This window comes from Saimiri boliviensis, chromosome 14 (genome assembly GCF_048565385.1).
Source record: "Saimiri boliviensis isolate mSaiBol1 chromosome 14, mSaiBol1.pri, whole genome shotgun sequence".
NCBI classification, from domain to species: domain Eukaryota; kingdom Metazoa; phylum Chordata; class Mammalia; order Primates; family Cebidae; genus Saimiri; species Saimiri boliviensis.
This window is the reverse complement of record NC_133462.1, coordinates 5,087,278-5,104,116: the sequence shown is the minus strand read 5'-3', so window position 1 is coordinate 5,104,116 and position 16,839 is coordinate 5,087,278. Positions and strand designations below refer to the sequence as shown.

The following is a 16,839-nucleotide window of genomic DNA, read 5'->3' as shown; positions in this document are numbered from 1 at the left end:
AAAAAAAAATACATACTTGGCTCTTATATTTGTTTGGACATCAGTTCTAGACAAAAATGTTGCAGTATTTTCCAAAATATTTTGTTTTTGAGATAGAGTCTCTCTCTGTCACCCAGGCTAGTGTACAGTGGTGCAATCTCGGCTCACTGCAACCTCCGCCTCCTGGGTTCAAGTAATTCTCCTGCCTCAGCCTCCCGAGTAGCTGGGATTATAGACGTGTGCCACCATGCCCAATTAATTCTCGTGTTTTCAGTAGAGACAGATTTTCGCCATGTTGGCCAGGCTGGTCCCAAACTCCTGACCTCAGCTTCCCAAAGTACTGGGATTACAGGCGTGAGCCACCCTCCGGGCCAAAAATCTCTTAATGCATATTCCTTTGAGTCAACATTTCCACTTATTACACCATATTTACAGCATTAATTGAACTTTTTCCCATGACACAGATACATGGACATTGTCATTTATTCAAGGAACTTCCCATTATATCCTCCGGATCTCCTTAGGAAAAATTACATTGATCACTGACTTTCTGGGTAAGTACTTGGCAAAACTCATAAGGATAGTGAAGGAACAGTCTACCTTTGCTCTTTTGCCAGACTGGACTCTGGACTCACAATCATTCAGCTATAATGTAGCGAGTGAACTAGCCAACCGAAACTTTTTTTTTTTTAAAGGAGCAGGGAGTTTAACAGGCGAAAAGGGTGAAGAAAGAAGCTCCCCTGTACAGAGATAAAGGGAGGGGGGCTCCAAAGCTGAGAGAGGGAACCCCTGACAACCGAAACTTTAAATAAGGAAACAAAATGAGAGAGTTAAGTATTTTGGCAAAAGTCTCAGGTAGGCCGGGTGCGGTGGCTCACGCCTGTAATCCCAGCACTTTGGGAGGCCGAGGCGGGTGGATCACGAGGTCAAGAGATCGAGACCATCCTGGTCAACATCGTGAAACCCCGTCTTTACTAAAAATACAAAAAATTAGCTGGGCATGGTGGCGCGTGCCTGTAATCCCAGCTACTCGGGAGGCTGAGGCAGGAGAATTGCCTGAACCCGGGAGGCGGAGGTTGTGGTGAGCCAAGATCACGCCATTGCACTCCAGCCTGGGTAACAAGAGCGAAACTCCGTCTCAAAAAAAAACAAAGTCTCAGGTAAAATCAAGTCAGTTGCCCTGCAGGCAGGGCCTTTAATGACAGGGCACACACCGAGTAAACAGGTGGAACATCCTTGTGCTTCAGGCAATGCCGGGAAACGGACGCAGAACGGAGGACAAGAAAGACTGAAGCCATCTGTGGAATCTGTGATGTTACTCAGGGTGTCAGGTTAAGTCTTGCTGAGAATGTGACTTTACAGTAAAGATTAGATACTGTGTCAAAGAAGATGCCAGAGAAAATCTGTTTCAAGTAAACATGATGGCCAGGCATGCGGGCTCATGCCTAGAATCCCAGCACTTTGGGAGGCAAGGGCGGGCGGGTCACTTGAGGTCAGGCATTCAAGACCAGCCTGGCCAACATGGTGAAACCCCATCTCTACTAATAAGCAAAAATTAACCAGGCACAGTGGCATATGTCTCTAGTCTCAGCTACTCTGGAGGCTGAGGCAGGAGAATCGCTTGAACCCGGGAGGCAGAGGTTGCAGTGATCCAAGATCGCACCATTGCACCCCAGCCTGGGCAACAGAGCGAGACTCTGTGCCAAAACATTAAAATTTAAATTAAAAAAAAAAAAAAGTTACTTTGTTAAGCTGGGCATTATGGGGTGCCTGTAGTCCCAGCTCCTTGGAAAACTGAGGCAGAAGGACCACTTGAGCCTAGGAGTTCAAGTCCCACCTGGGCAACAGAGCAAGTCCCCATCTCTAAAAACAAAAAACAAAATAAAATTTTTTAAAAAGCATTTGCTCGCTGGCAATGCCCATGGGGCTCTAAGTGCCTCCCACCTTCACGCTCCACAGAGCTTCAAACTTTCCCTTCATCCAGAGGACACCTCCAGTGGACTGGACCATCTGTTTCCCGTGGTAAAACTAATTCAGGTAGGGACTAGGGATGTTTTCATGAGGAGTTTGGGAGCTTGATGCTGGTGGCTGTTGATCATTCTCCAAGCTGTGTCGGATCCCATAACCAAAGTATATAGCAAATCCTAGAAGGGAAACGAGACAATGAGAGGAAATGTAGTCACCCTTTCCCTCATAAATGCCCACTAGAGATTCTGCGGTGGTTTGTTTATTTGAAGGTTTTCTTTTTTCTTTTACTTAGAGATGGAGCTTCACTCCGTTGCCCAGGCTGGAGTGCAATGGCGTGATCTCAGCTCACTGCAACCTCTGCTTCCCACGTTCATGTGATTCTCATGCCTTAGTCTCCTGGGTAGGTGAGATTACAGGTGCCCGCCACCACGCCTAGCTACTTTTTTGCATTTTTAGAAGAGATAGGGTTTCACCATGTTGGCCAGGCTGTTCTTGAACTCCTGACTTCAGGTGATCCATCTGCCTAGGCCTCCCAAAGTGCTGGGATTACAGGCATGAGCCACCGTGCCCGGCCATTTGGTAGAGACAGAGTCTCGCCATGTTGCCCAGGCTGGTCTGGAGCTCCTGGTCTCAAGCAGTGCTTCTGCCTTCATCTCCCAAGTAGCTGGGACTACAGGCACACCCCACACCACCAGCCTGAGACAGTTGTAGGGAAAGGTGGCAGGAAGTGTTGGGCTCAGGCACCCAAGAGGCCTCTTTTTTTCCAGGAAGCCACTCACCAATCAACATCCAGACTCCATATCGGGCCCAGGTCGCAGTGGTCAGCTGCATCATCAGGTAAACATTCACAGAGATGCTGAGCAGCGGGAGGACAGGCAGCAGAGGGACCTGCAGGCAAAGAGTTAACACACCACAAATGTCTGCAAGGGACCCCTTATCCCAAGGGGTGGGAACACCACAGCTCTGTTCCAGTTGCATCAGGTTCAAATCACGTTCAACGCCTATTCTGTTGTTCCTTCTATTTTTTTTTTTTTTTTTTTTTTTTTTGAGATGGAGTCTTCGTCTGTCACCCAGGCTGGAGTGCCACAACCTCAGCTCACTGCAACCTCCGCCTCCTGGGTTCAAGCGATTCTCTTGCCTCAGCCTCCTGGGTAGCTGGGATTACAGGCATGCATCACCACACCTGGCTAATTTTTGTATTTTCAGTAGAGGTTTCATTATGTTAGTCAAGGCTGGTCCTGAATTCCTGACCTCAAATGATCTACCCGACTTGGCCTCCCAAAGTGCTGGGATTACAGCTGTGAGCCACCTCACCTGGTTCAGTGCCTGTTCTGAGTGGTTGTCCCACTGGGTGTTCCACAGAGACAGGTTTGGGGAAGTACTGAGATGTGAGGGTTGGAGGCGGGTGTCCATGAATAATCCACTGGTTTTAGAAACTGCCCTTGTCTTCCCTGGTCCCATAGAGTGTTCAGAGCTTGAGGCATGCAGAGTCCAGTGACTCAGGTGGGTGGTTTGGGGACATAGGGTCACCTACCTTGAAGTAAAGAGGAGCGTTGCTCTGGGGCTGTCTCCAGATGGTGAAAGTGAGTCCTGCAGTGAGCACCAGCAGCAGCACCACCGCCGTGAAGTAGATGGGCTCTCCAGAGAACAGGCGTTTGGGCCACTGGGTCAGTACCAGGCATAGCATGGACAGCACAGTGACTGGAAAGGGTCAAGGTTGAGGAGAACAGGTTCAACTCCAGAAGCTAAATACATTAAGATCTCAGGCCCCTTCCCATCACCAAAACCACACACACACACACATCCCAGCCTCCTCATTAGGTGGGACCACAGGCACGTGCCAGCACACCCAGATAATTTTTTTTTTTTGAGACAGAGTTTCACTTTTGTTGCCCAGGCTGGAATGCAGTGGCACAATCTTGGCTCACTGCAACCTCCGCCTCCCAGGTTCAAGCGATTCTCCTGCCTTAGCCTCCAGAGTAGGTGGGATTATAGGCGGCCACCACCATGCCTGGCAATTTTTTGTGTATATATATTTTTTACTCCCAAGATGGTCTTGCTCTGTTGTCCAGGCTGAAATGCAGTAGTGCAGTCTCAGCTCACTACAAACTCTGTCTCCTGGGTTCAAGCCATTCTCCTGGCTCAGCCTCCCAAGTAGCTGGGATTAGGGGTGCCTGTCACCATGCCTGGCTAATTTTTTCTATTTTTAGTAAAGACAGGGTTTCACCATGTTGGCCAGGCTGGTTTCAAAATCCTGACCTTGTGACCCACCCCTACTCAGCTTCCCAAAGTGCTGGAAGTACAGGTATGTGCCACCATGCCTGGCCTAATTTTTGTTTTTTTTTTTTTTTTTTTTTTTAGTAGAGATGGGCTTTCACCACGTTGGCCAGGCTGTTCTCAAACTCCTGACCCCATGATCCTCCCACCTTGGCCTACCAAAGTGCTGGGATTATAGGCATGAGCCACCGCACTGTGTCACAAAACTGCCTCTACGAAGAAGGGCCACCATATCCTCAAGACTCCTCTTCAGTACCAAAGCCACAGACCCCCTGCCGTGTGCTCTCAGGTTGAGAACACCCTGCAGGGAAACCCCAGGGCTCACCAAGCAGAAAGGCACATCCATAGACAATGCGGCCAGATCTCGGGGTGGGGATGGTGCTGGCAGGGCTCCAGAGACTCGCCCGAGTGCGGGGCATGCCTGCTTCAGAAGTACATTCTGGGGATTTTGCTTTGGTTGCAGAACTTATCTCAACTAATTCCACCTTCAGCATCTCGTTCTTGCTGAAATCCTCGTCTGGCTGGTACCTGAATTAGAGCAGGGAAAGATGAACTCAAGTCCCTGTTCATCCAACATCAGCCTAATACTCCCACGGTAGCTCCTACTTATTCAAGGTTTCATCTACCCATGTCAGCCACACTCCAAAAAGAGTAAAATGGAAAACTCCAGCAGTACCCAGCAGTAATTCATGAGTTTTCTTTTCTTTTCTTTCTTTTTTTTTTTTTTTTTTTGAGACAGAGTTTCACTCCTGTTATCCAGGCTGGAGTGCAATGGCGTGATCTCGGCTCACCGCAACCTCCGTCTCCTGGGTTCAGGCAATTCTCCTGCCTCATCCTCCTGAGTAGCTGGGATTAGAGGCGTGCACCACCATGCCCAGCTAATTTTTGTATTTTTAGTAGAGACGGGGTTTCACCATGTTGACCAGGATGGTCTCGATCTCTTGACCTCGTGATCCACCCGCCTCGGCCTCCCAAAGTGCTGGGATTACAGGCTTGAGCCACCGCGCCCGGCGTTTTCTTTTCTTTTTTTTGAGACACAGTCTCTCTCTTGTCACCCAGGCCTGAGTACGGTTGCAGTCTTGGCTCACCGAAATCTCTGCCTCCTGGGTTGGAGGGATCTCCTGCCTCAGCCTTCCCAGTAGCTGGGATTATAGGCATATGCCACCACGCCCGGCTAATTTTTGTATTTTTAGTAGAGACACGCTTTCACCATGTTGGCCAGGATGGTCTCCAACCTCTGACCTGAAGTGATCCCCGCTCCTCAGCCTCCCAAATCGCTGGATTACAGGTGTGAGCCACTGTGCCTGGCCGTAATTAATAAGTTTTCAATTGTGTGTGGCTTCAAGTAGCAGTATTCCATGCTCCCCACGCCCAGGATGTGAATTATCCCTTTTTCCAGTATCTCCATGCTGTGAATGCTACTGTCCACATTAAGTCACTTTAGGCATCTGAGTTATGGATGGGAAAATCATCATATATAGGGACTGGTACTATCTGCGGTTTTAGGCATGTGCTGGGGGTCTTGGAACGTGCCCCCCGTGGATAAGCAGGGGCTGCTGGCCAGACTCCCCACACCCCTGTATGTGAAGCAGTGCACGGAAGGACCAGGAGGCAGACAGAAGAGGGCTGGGAACCCCATCAATCCTCATGCACCCAGGACCCAAGTCTTACCTGAGGACAAGAACAGAAAAGGCCACCAAGGAGTAAGTAAGCAGGGTCCCGATCAATGAGAGGTCCACGAGGTCGTTGAGTTCAAACAGGAAAGCCATGATTGCTACAGTCAGGGCACAAAACAGGGTAAGTTCCAGTGTGTTCTGGGGTTCCACAGCACTAGAAGGGGACTGTCATTAGCAACTGATGATAGAATTTTTTTTCCTTTTCTTTTGAGATGGAGTGCTGGGATTACAGGCATGAGCCACTGCGCCCAGCCAGTGGTATACTCAGGAGGCTGAGGCAGGAGAATTGCCTGAACCCAGGAGGCGGAGGTTTCGGTGAGCCGAGATGGCGCCATTGCACTCCAGCCTGGGTAACAAGAGCGAAACTCCGTCTCAAAAAAAAAAAATTATGTATTTATTTATTTATTTTTTTAAGACTGAGTCTCACTCTGTCACCCAGGCTGGAGTGCAATGGCACAATCTTGGCTCACTGCAACCTCCACTTCCTGAGTTAAAGTGATTCTTCTGCCTCAGCCTTGCAAGTAGCTGGGACTACAGGGGCATGCCTCCAGGCCTGGCTAATTTTTTTTTAGTAGAGGTGGGGTTTTACTCTGTCAGCCAGGATGGTCTCGATCTCCTGATCCACCGTGCCTGGCCACTTTTTTTTTTTTTTTAATGAATGAATAGGCCAGGCATGGTAGCTCATGCCTGTAATCCCAGCACTTTGGGAGGCTGAGGTGGGTGGATCACAAGGTCAGGAGTTCGAGACCATCCAGGCCAATATGGTGAAACTCCATCTCTACTAAAAATATAAAAATTAGACGGCCATGGGGGCAGGCGCCTATAAGCTCAGCTACTCGGGAGGCTGAGGCAGGAGAATTGATTGAACCCAGGAACTGGAGGTTGCAGTGAGCCCAGATTTCGCCACTGCACTCCAGCCTGGGCTACAGAGGGCGACTCCATGTCAAAAAATAAAAATAATGAATAATAATAAAAGCAAAAAAACAATGGATGGGCAGTGTGGGAGGATGAGGAAGTAACTAGCAGAAAATGGAGGAAAGACATCCTGGATTCTGGGCCTTCACCTGCAACAGTCCCAGCAACGACGGTGGCCACCACGGGGGTGCTGGTGCGGGCGTGGATCCGGGCAAGTTCTCGGAAAAGGAGCCTATCCTCAGCCATCGAGTAGAGCACGCGAGGCATGGGGAACATGGCACCCAGGAGGCTGCATGCAAGAGACAACGGGAACATGCCTGGGGACTCAGGAAGCAGGAGGGACCAGGGCCTCTGCTCCATCGCCTCCAGCATCTCCTCCCTTTCCCCGAGAACCTGACAGCAGATAGGGAGAGAGCGTCCAGCACTGACCTGGAGGACAGGGCACAAAGGGTACCGACGGCCACAGCATATCTGATGGTGGGCCATCCGATGTGGACAAAAGCCTCAGGCAAGGGGTTCTCGGAATGTATCAGGTAGTAGGGCACCATGAGGATGAGTGCCGCCGAGACACCAAGATAGGCCAAGAAGCAGATGAAGATGGAGGTCACGATGCCCCAGGGGATGGAGCGCTGGGGGTGGAGAGCCTCTTCTCCTGCGGGACGGGTGTGTGCACTGAGTCACGAAAACGCACAGAAGCAAGGACGCAAAACCCTCTGCCCTCTGACCCATCTGACAGCAGGGTAGCCTTAAACGACACGTGTGCCCAGCAGCAGCCCCAACTGTGCCCAAACCGGAATGAGCCGGAATGACCATGTTACCTGTGGTGGCGATGCCATCAAAACCCACAAACGCAAAGAAACACCTGGCGGCTCCACGGAGGATCCCTTCATAGCCGAAAGGCATAAACCCTCCAGAGCCCAGGGAGCCCAAGCTACAGGGGGAGAAGGAACAAGAAACATGGGTAAGCTGTGCAGCCGTCTTTCTGGGATTACACAGTTAATTCCACAAGTCCTGGGCTGCCTTTGCCATACCCACTCCCTACTATCTGGCACCATCAGCCCAGATTCCCCCTATTCCCAAAATAGTCCCAGGTCTGCACCCCAGCCTCCCCACCTGTGTCCAAGAGGGCACCTCTGGCCAGTTGCAATGGCTCATGCCTATAACCATAGCAGTTTGAGAGGCCAAGGCAGGCAGATCACTTGAGGTCAAGAGTTAGAGGCCGGGGCGGTGGCTCACTCCTGTAATCCCAGCACTTTAGGAGGCCAAGGCAGGTGGATGACCTGAGGTCAGGAGTTCGAGACCAGCCTGACCAACGTGGTGAAACCTTGTCTCTACTAAAAATTAAAAAAAAAAAAAAAAAAAAAAAAAATTAGCCAGGTGTGGTGGCACATGCCTGTAATCGCAGCTACTCGGGCCAAGGCAGGGAAATCACTTGAACTTGGGAGGTGGAGTTTGCAGTGAGACAAGATGGCACTACTGCACTTCAGCCTGGGTGACAAGAGCGGGAGTCGTCTCAAAAAATAAGTAGGCCAGGCACAGTGGCTCATGCCTGTAATTCCAGCACTTTGGTAGGCTGAGGAGGGTGGATCACCCGAGATCAGGAGTTCAAGACCAACCTGGCCAACATGGTGAAACCCTGACTCTACTGAAAATAGAGAAATTAGCTGGGCACAGTGCAGGTACCTATAATCTCAGCTACTTGGGAGGCTGAGGCAGGAGAATCACTTCAACCTGGGAGGCAGAGGTTGCAGTGAGCTCAGATGGTGCTACTGCACTCCAGCCTGAGCGACAGAGCTAGACTCCATCTTAAAAAACAAATAAAATAAGGCTGGACATGGTGGCTCACGCCTGTAATCCCAGCACTTTGGGAGGTCAAGGTGGGCAGATCACCAGGTGAGAAGTTCGGGACCAGCCTGACCAACATGGTGAAACCCCGTCTCTACTAAAAATACAAAAATTAGTTGGGCATGGTGATGGGCACCTGTAATCCCAGCTACTCAGAAGGCTGAGGCAGGAGAATCGCTTGAACCCGGGAGGCAGTGGTTGCGGTGAGCCACGATTGTGCCACTGCACTCCTGCCTGGGCGACAGAGCGAAACTCCGTCTCTAAATAAATCGTTTTTAAACATTTAAAAACAGACCAGTGTGCCCTCACCTCTGGGTGCCGTTGGAGCCCAGCTCAGCCCGTTTGTAGTCGGCATCTGTGAGCTGCCAGTTACGCAGCTCTCCCTTGATGAAGCCGGAGACGATGACGCAGCTCAGAACCAGAAGGTTCACACCTGTGAAGACTTTGGTAACCCAGGCTGACTCCCGAGCTCCCAGAGCCAGCAGTCCTGTGGGAAACACGGAATATCCTGAGTGAGTAAACCCGTAAAGACAGAAGGCAGCTCAGTGGTTGCCAGAGGCCAAAGGTCATGGGGAACCACTGCCTGAAGGACGCAGGGTCTCCTGTGGGGTGATGTTGAAAGCATTTCCCAACTAGATGGAGGTGGCAGCTGCACAACACTGTGAAGGTACTAAATGCCACGAACCCCGTGCTTTAAAATGGTTCATTGGGCCAGGCGCGGTGGCTCACGCCTATAATCCCAGCACTTCGGGAGGCCGAGGCAGGTGGATCACGAGGTCAAGAGATCGAGACCATCCTGGTCAACATGGCGAAACCCCGTCTCTACTAAAAATACAAAAAATTAGCTGGGCATGGTGGCGCGTGCCTGTAATCCCAGCTACTCAGGAGGCTGAGGCAGGAGAATTGCCTGAACCCGGGAGGCGGAGGTTGCGGTGAGCCGAGATCGCGCCATTGCACTCCAGCCTGGGTAACAAGAGGGAAACTCAAAAAAAAAAAAAAAAAGGCTGGGCGTGGTGGCTCACGCCTGTAATCCAAGCACTTTGGAGGCCAAGGCAGGCAGATCACCTGAGGTCGGGAGTTCAAGACCAGCCTGACCAACATGGTGAAAAACCCCATCTTATATATATATATATATATATGAAGAAAGAAAAAAAAAACTTGGTAACAAGAGCGAAAATCCATCTCAAAAAAAAAAAAGTCTCAGGCCGGACACGGTGGCTCACGCCTGTAATCCCAGCACTTTGGGAGGCCGAGGCGGGTGGATCACAAGGTCGAGAGATCGAGACCATCCCGGTCAACATGGTGAAACCCCGTCTCTACTAAAAATACAAAAAATTAGCTGGGCATGGTGGCGTGTGCCTGTAATCCCAGCTACTCAGGAGGCTGAAGCAGGAGAATCGCCTGAACCCAGGAGGCGGAGGTTGCGGTGAGCCGAGATCCCGCCATTGCACTCCAGCCTGGGTAACAAGAGCAAAACTCCGTCTCCAAAAAAAAAAAAAAGTCTCAGACGGTTCATTTCAGGCCAGGCGCAGGGCCCCACACTTGTAATCCGAAGCGTTCTGGAAAGCCACGATGGGAGAATCACCAAGATCACTAGAAACCAGGAATTCAGCCGGGCACGGTGGCTTACGACTGTAATCCCAGCACTCTGGGAGGCCAAGGTGGGCTGATCACTTGAGGTCAGCAGTTTGAGACCAGCATAGCCAACATGGTGAAACCCCATCTCTACTAAAAATACAAAAATCAGCTGGACGTGGTGTTGTGTGCCTGTCTTCCAACTACTTGGGAGGTTGAGGCGGGAGGATCACTTCAACCCAGGTGGTCAGGACTGCAGTGAGCTGTGATCATGCCACTACTCCAGCCTAAGTGAAAGAGCAAGACCCTGTCTCAAAATAACAGAAAATAAAAAATGAAATAGGCCGGGCGCGGTGGCTCATGCCTGTAATCCCAGCACTATGAGAGGCTGAGGAGGGCAGATCACTTGAGGTCAGGAGTCCGAGACCATCCCGGCCAACATGGTGAAACCCCCATCTCTACTAAAAATACAAAAATTAGCCAGGCATGGTGGTGCGCACCTGTAGTCCCAGCTACTTAGGAGGCTGAGGCAGAAGAATCGCTTGAACCCAGGAGGCATAGGCTGCAGTGAGCCGAGATCACGCCGTTGCACTCTAGCCTGGGCAACAGAGTGAGACTCTATCTCAAAAAAAAAAAGAGGCCGGGCGCGGTGGCTCACACCTGTAATCCCAGCACTTTGGGAGGCCGAGGCGGGTGGATCACAAGGTCAAGAGATCGAGACCATCCTGGTAAACATGGTGAAACCCAGTCTCTACTAAAAATACAAAACAAATAGCTGGGCATGGTGGCGCGTGCCTGTAATCCCAGCTGCTCAGGAGGCTAAGACAGGAGAATTGCCTGAACCCAGGAGGCGGAGGTTGCGGTGAGCCGAGATCGCGCCATTGCACTCCAGCCTTGGTACCAAGAGTGAAACTCCATCTCAAAAAAAAAAAAAAAAATAAGAATGGCCGGGCGCGGTGGGTCAAGCCTGTAATCCCAGCACTTTGGGAGGCCGAGGCGGGTGGATCACAAGGTCAAGAGATCGAGACCATCCCGGTCAACATGGTGAAACCCCGTCTCTACTAAAAATACAAAAAATTAGCTGGGCATGGTGGCGTGTGCCTGTAATCCCAGCTACTCAGGAGGCTGAGGCAGGAGAATTGCCTGAACCCGGGAGGCGGAGGTTGCAGTGAGCCGAGATCGCGCCATTGCACTCCAGCCTGGGTAACAAGAGCGAAACTCCGTCTCAAAAAAAAAAAAAAAAGAAAAAAGAAAATGATTGATTTGGGGGGTGGGGTGCAGACTGAAATTTAAAAAATTTTAAAAAGAAAATGATTGATTTTATTTGGAGACCTAGCAACCTGGGAGGCTGAGGTGGGAGGATTGCTTGAGCTCACTTCCTCCCAGGATTTTGAGGCTGCATTAAGCCATGACTGTGTCACTGTACTCCAGCCTGGGAATGAGAAGACCCCGCCTTAACAAAAACAAAAACAAAACTGGTCTCAGTGGAATGGAAGAAACTTGTCTAAGTCAGTGGTTCTCAGCTTCTGATTATCCTGATTTGGGGGTGAGGACCACTGGCATCTAGTGGGTAGAGGCCAGGAGTGCTGCTCAATGCCGTGTAATCCGCAGAGCGACCCCCAGACAAAGAATTGCCTGAGGATGTTTATGTCACAGTGTGGAAACAGGGCTCCAAGTCTTACCCTCCCGTGATTCCCATCATCAGTCCTTCCTTCTAGTTCTTTTTTTTGAGACAGGAGTCCTGCTCTATCACCAGGTTAGAGTGTAGTGGCCCACTGCAACCTCTGCCTCCCGGGTTCAAGCAATTATCCTGCCTCAGCCTCCCCAGTAGCTGGGATTACAGGTGTGCACTACCACACCTGGCTAATTTTTGTATTTTTAGTAGAGATGGGGTTTCACCATGTTGGCCAGGCTGGTCTCAAACTCCTGACCTCAGGTGATCCACCGGCCTCAGCCTCCCAAAGTGCTGGAATTGCAGGCATGAGCCACTGTGCCCACTGGTTTTCTAATACCTGTACTGTTGGTATTAGAATACCTCCTGCTCCAAGCCTTTCCCACCCCCCCTTCCTCCTCCGTGCCCTGATTACCCCCCTTCCCTCTGACCCCCGCCTTACCAGTGAGGACCAACACCAGGCCCAGCGCAAAAAAGTCTGGATACTTGGCCAGGACTTCAGGCACATGCAGAGCAGTGCCCTGCAGGGCATGGGAGATTCTGTGCTCGATGAGGCTGTCAAACGTAAAGCTCCAGGCCCTGGCCACGCTGGCAGCACCTGCGGCAGAAGAAATGTGTGTTTAGGGACAGAAACCGTGACCACGTGCATGTGTGATCTCCGCTCACCACAAACTCCGCCCTCCAGCTTCAAGTGATCCTCCTGCCTCAGCCTCCCAAGTAGCTGGAATGACAGGAGCCAGCCTCCATGCCCGAGTAATTTTTGTATTTTTAGTAGAGATGGAGTTTCATCATGTTGGCCAGTCTGGTCTTGAACTCCTGTCCTCAAGTGATCCACCCACCTCGGCCTCCCAAAGTGCTGGGAATACAGGCGTGAGCTACTGCAACTGGCTGAGGAGAAATCATTTCTTTTCTTTTTTTTTTTTTTTTTTTTTTTTCTGAGATGGACTTTCGCTCTTGTTACCCAGGCTGGAGTGCAATGGCGCGATCTCGGCTCACCGCAACCTCCGCCTCCTGGGTTCAGGCAATTCTCCTGCCTCAGCCTCCTGAGTAGCTGGGATTATAGGCACGCGCCACCATGCCCAGCTAATTTTTTGTATTTTTCAGTAGAGACGGGGTTTCACCATGTTGACCAGGATGGTCTCGATCTCTCGACCTCATGATCCACCCGCCTCGGCCTCCCAAAGTGCTGGGATTACAGGCTTGAGCCACCGCGCCCGGCCTGAGAAATCATTTCTAAAAGAAAAAGGGAAAAGAAAAATATCTAATCTCAAAAAATGTCTTTTGATGGGATGGGGAGGAGCAGTAGAAAAAGAAAAAGAATAAAATAGGCCGGGCACAATGGCTCACACCTGTAATCCCAGCACTTTGGGAGGCTGAGGCTGGTGGATCACCTGAGGTCAGGAGTTGGAGACCAGCCTGGCCAACATGGCGAAACCCTGTCTCTACTAAAAATACAAAACTTAGCCAAACGTGGTGTCAGGCGCTGTAATCCCAGCTACTCAGAAGGCTGAGGCATGAAAATCGCTTGAACCTAGGAGTGGCAGAGCACGGCTCCGTCTCAAAACAAACAAACAAACAAAAACACAGTAGGGGAATGAGTTTGTGGCACATATCTCCCCCAAAACTATAAGAACTCTGCCCTGCTGGGCATGATGGCTCATGCCTATAATCCCAGCACTTTGGGATACCAAAGCAGGTGGATCACAAGGTCAGGAGTTCAAGGCCAGCTTGGCCAAGATGGTGAAACCCTGTCTCTACTAAAAATACAAAAAGTAGCTGGGCGTGGTGGTGACCGCCTATAATCCCAGTTACTTGGCAGGCTGAGGCAGAGAATTGCTTGAACCTAGGAGGCGGAGGTTGCAGTGAGCTGAGATCACACCACTGCACTCCAGTCTGGACGACAGAGTGAGATTCTGTCTCAAAAAAAAAAAAAGAACTCTGCCCCATACATCCCACAGTTCCCATTTCTTCTTGTTGTTCAGTCCTGGCAGGGAAGCAGAAAGCATCTGAGTAAAGGGCATCTGGGCCTTTTCCTGCCACCATTCCCACTCTCCCTCCCACAAGGTAGATAATAAAGCGAGTCTGAAGGCCACTGTGGTTCCCCCGGTTCCCCGATCCCTAACTCTTTTGTTTCTCCCACACCTCCCTCCAGGCCCCATCGTCTCACCTATGACGTAGGAGAGTAAGAGGTTCCAGCCCGTGATGAAAGCCATCAGTTGACCCACCGTGACGTAAGTGTAGAGATAGGCGGATCCAGAGCATGGCACCCGGGCCCCGAACTCTGCATAGCAGAGCCCAGACAACATAGAGGTCAGGGCAGCCACCAAGAAGCAGATGACGATGGCCGGTCCAGCGTCGTTCTTGGCCACTTCTCCGGCCAGGACATACACGCCCGCCCCCAGGGTGCTGCCCACACCCAAGGCCACCAGATCCAGGGTGTTCAGACAGCGAGACAAGCGAGGCCCAGAGGCCCCCTGGTCCAGCTGCAGGGGCTGCCTGCGCATCAGCTTCTGACCAAATTGTCGAAGTTTCTGCCGGAGCATCTTAGATGGAGTTGAGGAGGTGCTAAGATCTGCCGAGGAAACAGGACAGAAGGCCCCTAAGACAGAAAGCCACGAAGACTATTTGTCCCGCCTCGGCCCTGGGAGTCAGATTTAGGACCAGCTCCTCTGAACAGTGCTCTCTGGGGAAAGCAGGCAGTGAAAGAACATTTTGGGTAGATCATCCATCTCCCAGCCATGGGCCCTCCAAATGTAAATGGGGACTTTAATACGTAGCAAAGTTACATGGCTAGGCAGGGCAGCTCATTCCTGTAGTCCCAGCATTTTGGGAGGTGGGAGGATCGCTTGGGCTCAGGAGTTTCACACCAGCCTGGGCAACACAGTGAGACCCCTCACCTCAAGGGGAAAAGAAGTAAAAGTTACTGGAAGGATTTCTTATTTAAAGAGATACAGCTGGGAGCTGTGACTCACGCCTATCTATAATCCCAGCACTTTGGGAGGCAGAGGCAGGTGGATCACCTGAGGTTGGGACTTTTTTTTTTTTTTTTGGAGACGGAGTTTCCCTCTCTTGTTACCCAGGCTGGAGTGCAATGGCACAATCTCGGCTCACCGCAACCTCCGCCTCCTGGGTTCAGGCAATTCTCCTGCCTCAGCCTCCTAGGTAGTTGGGATTACAGGCACGCGCCACCATGCCCAGCTAATTTTTTGTATTTTTAGTAGAGACGGGGTTTCACCATGTTGACCAGGATGGTCTCGATCTCTTGACCTCGTGATCCACCCGCCTCGGCCTCCCAAAGTGCTGGGATTACAGGCATGAGCCACCGCACCCGGCCCGAGGTTGGGACTTTGAGACCAGCCTAACCAACGTGGAGAAACCCCGTCTCTACTAAGAATACAAAAATTAGCCAGGTGTGGTGGCGCATGCCTGTAATCCCGGCTATTCAGGAGACCGAGGCAGGAGAATCATTTGAACCTGGGAGGTGGAGGTTGTGGTGAGCCAAGATCGCGTCACTGCACTCCAGCCTGGGTAACAAGAGAGAAATTCCATCTCAAAAAAAGAGATGCAAACAAAAGCTTCCAGTACGGTGTCAGCACATAGGACATAGAGGCTGTGTAACTGCTGTAATTGGAGTTAATTGGCTGGGTGCTGTGGCTCATACCCGTAATCCCAGCATTTTGGGAGGCCAAGGTGGGTGGATTACTTGAAGTCAGGAGATTGAGACCAGCCTGACCAACAAGGTGAAATCCTGTCTCTACTAAAAATACAAAATTTGTTGGGTGTGGTGGCGCACGCCTGTAATCCCAGCTACTTGGGAGGCTGAGGCAGGAGAATTGCTTGAACCTGGCAGGCGGAGGTTCCAGTGAGCTGAGATTGTGCCATTGCACTCCGGTCTGGACGACAAGAGTGAAACTGTGTCTCAAAATAATAACAATAATAATAATTTGAGTTAATGATATAATTTGAGTAGTTAGAATGCTTTTTTTTTTTTTTTTTTTTTTTTTTTTTTTTTTTTTGAGAGGGAGAGGATCTTACTCTGTTGCCCAAGCTGGAGTGCAGTGATGTGATCAAAGCTCACTGCAACCTTGACCTCCCAGGCTCAAGCAATCTCCCCAGTGTAGCCACCCGAGCAGGTGGGACTATAGGTGCATGTCACCACGCCCAGCTCATCTTTTATTTTATTTTTTGTAGAGACAGGGTCTCACTTTGTTGCCCAGGCTGGTCTCTAACTTGTAGCCTCAATTGAGCCTCCCACATCAGCCCCCCAAATTGCTGGGATTGCAGGCGTGAGCCACCGCACCCAGCCAAAAAAAAATTTTTTTTAATTAGCCAGGGGTTACAGTGCATGCCTGTAGCCTTAACTACTGGGGAGGCTGAGGTGGAAGGATCACTGAAGCCCTAGAGTTGAAGGCTACAGTGAGCTCTGATCTCACCAGTGCACTCCAGCCTGGGCAGCGGAGCTAGTCTCTGTCAAGAGAAAGGAAGGGGAAGGGGAAAAAAAGAAGAAAAGGAATAAAAGAACGAGAGAAGAAGGAAGGAAGGAAGGAGAAAAGAGGAAAGAGAGAAAGGAAGGAGAGAAAAAGAAGAAAGAAAGGGAAGGAGGGAAGAAAAGAAAGAAAAAAGAGAGGCCAGGTGTGGTGGCTCACGCCTGTAATCCAAGCACTTCGGAGGCCAAGGCGGGTGGATCGCCTGAGGTCAGGAGTTCAAGACCAGCCTGACCAACATGGTGAAACGCCGTCTTAAAAAAAGAAAGAAACAGGCCAGGCGCGGTGGCTCAAGCCTTAATCCCAGCACTTTGGGAGGCCGAGGCGGGTGGATCACGAGGTCGAGAGATCGAGACCATCCTGGTCAACATGGTGAAACCCCGTCTCTACTAAAAATACAAAAAAACTAGCTGGGCGTGGTGGCGCGTGCCTGTAATCCCAGCTACTT

General features: G+C 50.8%; 1 protein-coding gene across 1 annotated transcript; it reads right to left on the bottom strand.

Moving 5' to 3' along the window:
• Nucleotides 1-2,007: 2,007 nt before the first annotated feature.
• On the bottom strand, nt 2,008-14,450 carry LOC101041419 (cationic amino acid transporter 3-like). The gene is made up of 11 exons (XM_039465767.1): nt 14,075-14,450; nt 12,350-12,505; nt 8,970-9,147; nt 7,634-7,746; nt 7,245-7,467; nt 6,965-7,104; nt 5,896-5,998; nt 4,550-4,752; nt 3,482-3,648; nt 2,727-2,835; nt 2,008-2,123 (listed from the first exon to the last, which is right to left on the bottom strand). Exons 1-11 carry the CDS (start codon nt 14,448-14,450, stop codon nt 2,008-2,010), a joined length of 1,884 nt encoding a protein of 627 aa, XP_039321701.1.
• Between the last annotated feature and the right edge of the window lie 2,389 nt (nt 14,451-16,839).

Excerpts from the sequence above, each read along its gene's own strand:
- LOC101041419 (XM_039465767.1), bottom strand. The coding sequence starts at position 14,450 with ATGCTCCGGCAGAAACTTCGACAATTTGGTCAGAAGCTGATGCGCAGG. Across the intron at positions 12,506-14,074 it reads CTTACTCTCCTACGTCATAG|GTGCTGCCAGCGTGGCCAGG; the intron begins GTGAGACGATGG and ends CTTCTGCCGCAG. Across the intron at positions 7,105-7,244 it reads CTTTGTGCCCTGTCCTCCAG|CCTCCTGGGTGCCATGTTCC; the intron begins GTCAGTGCTGGA and ends TCTTGCATGCAG.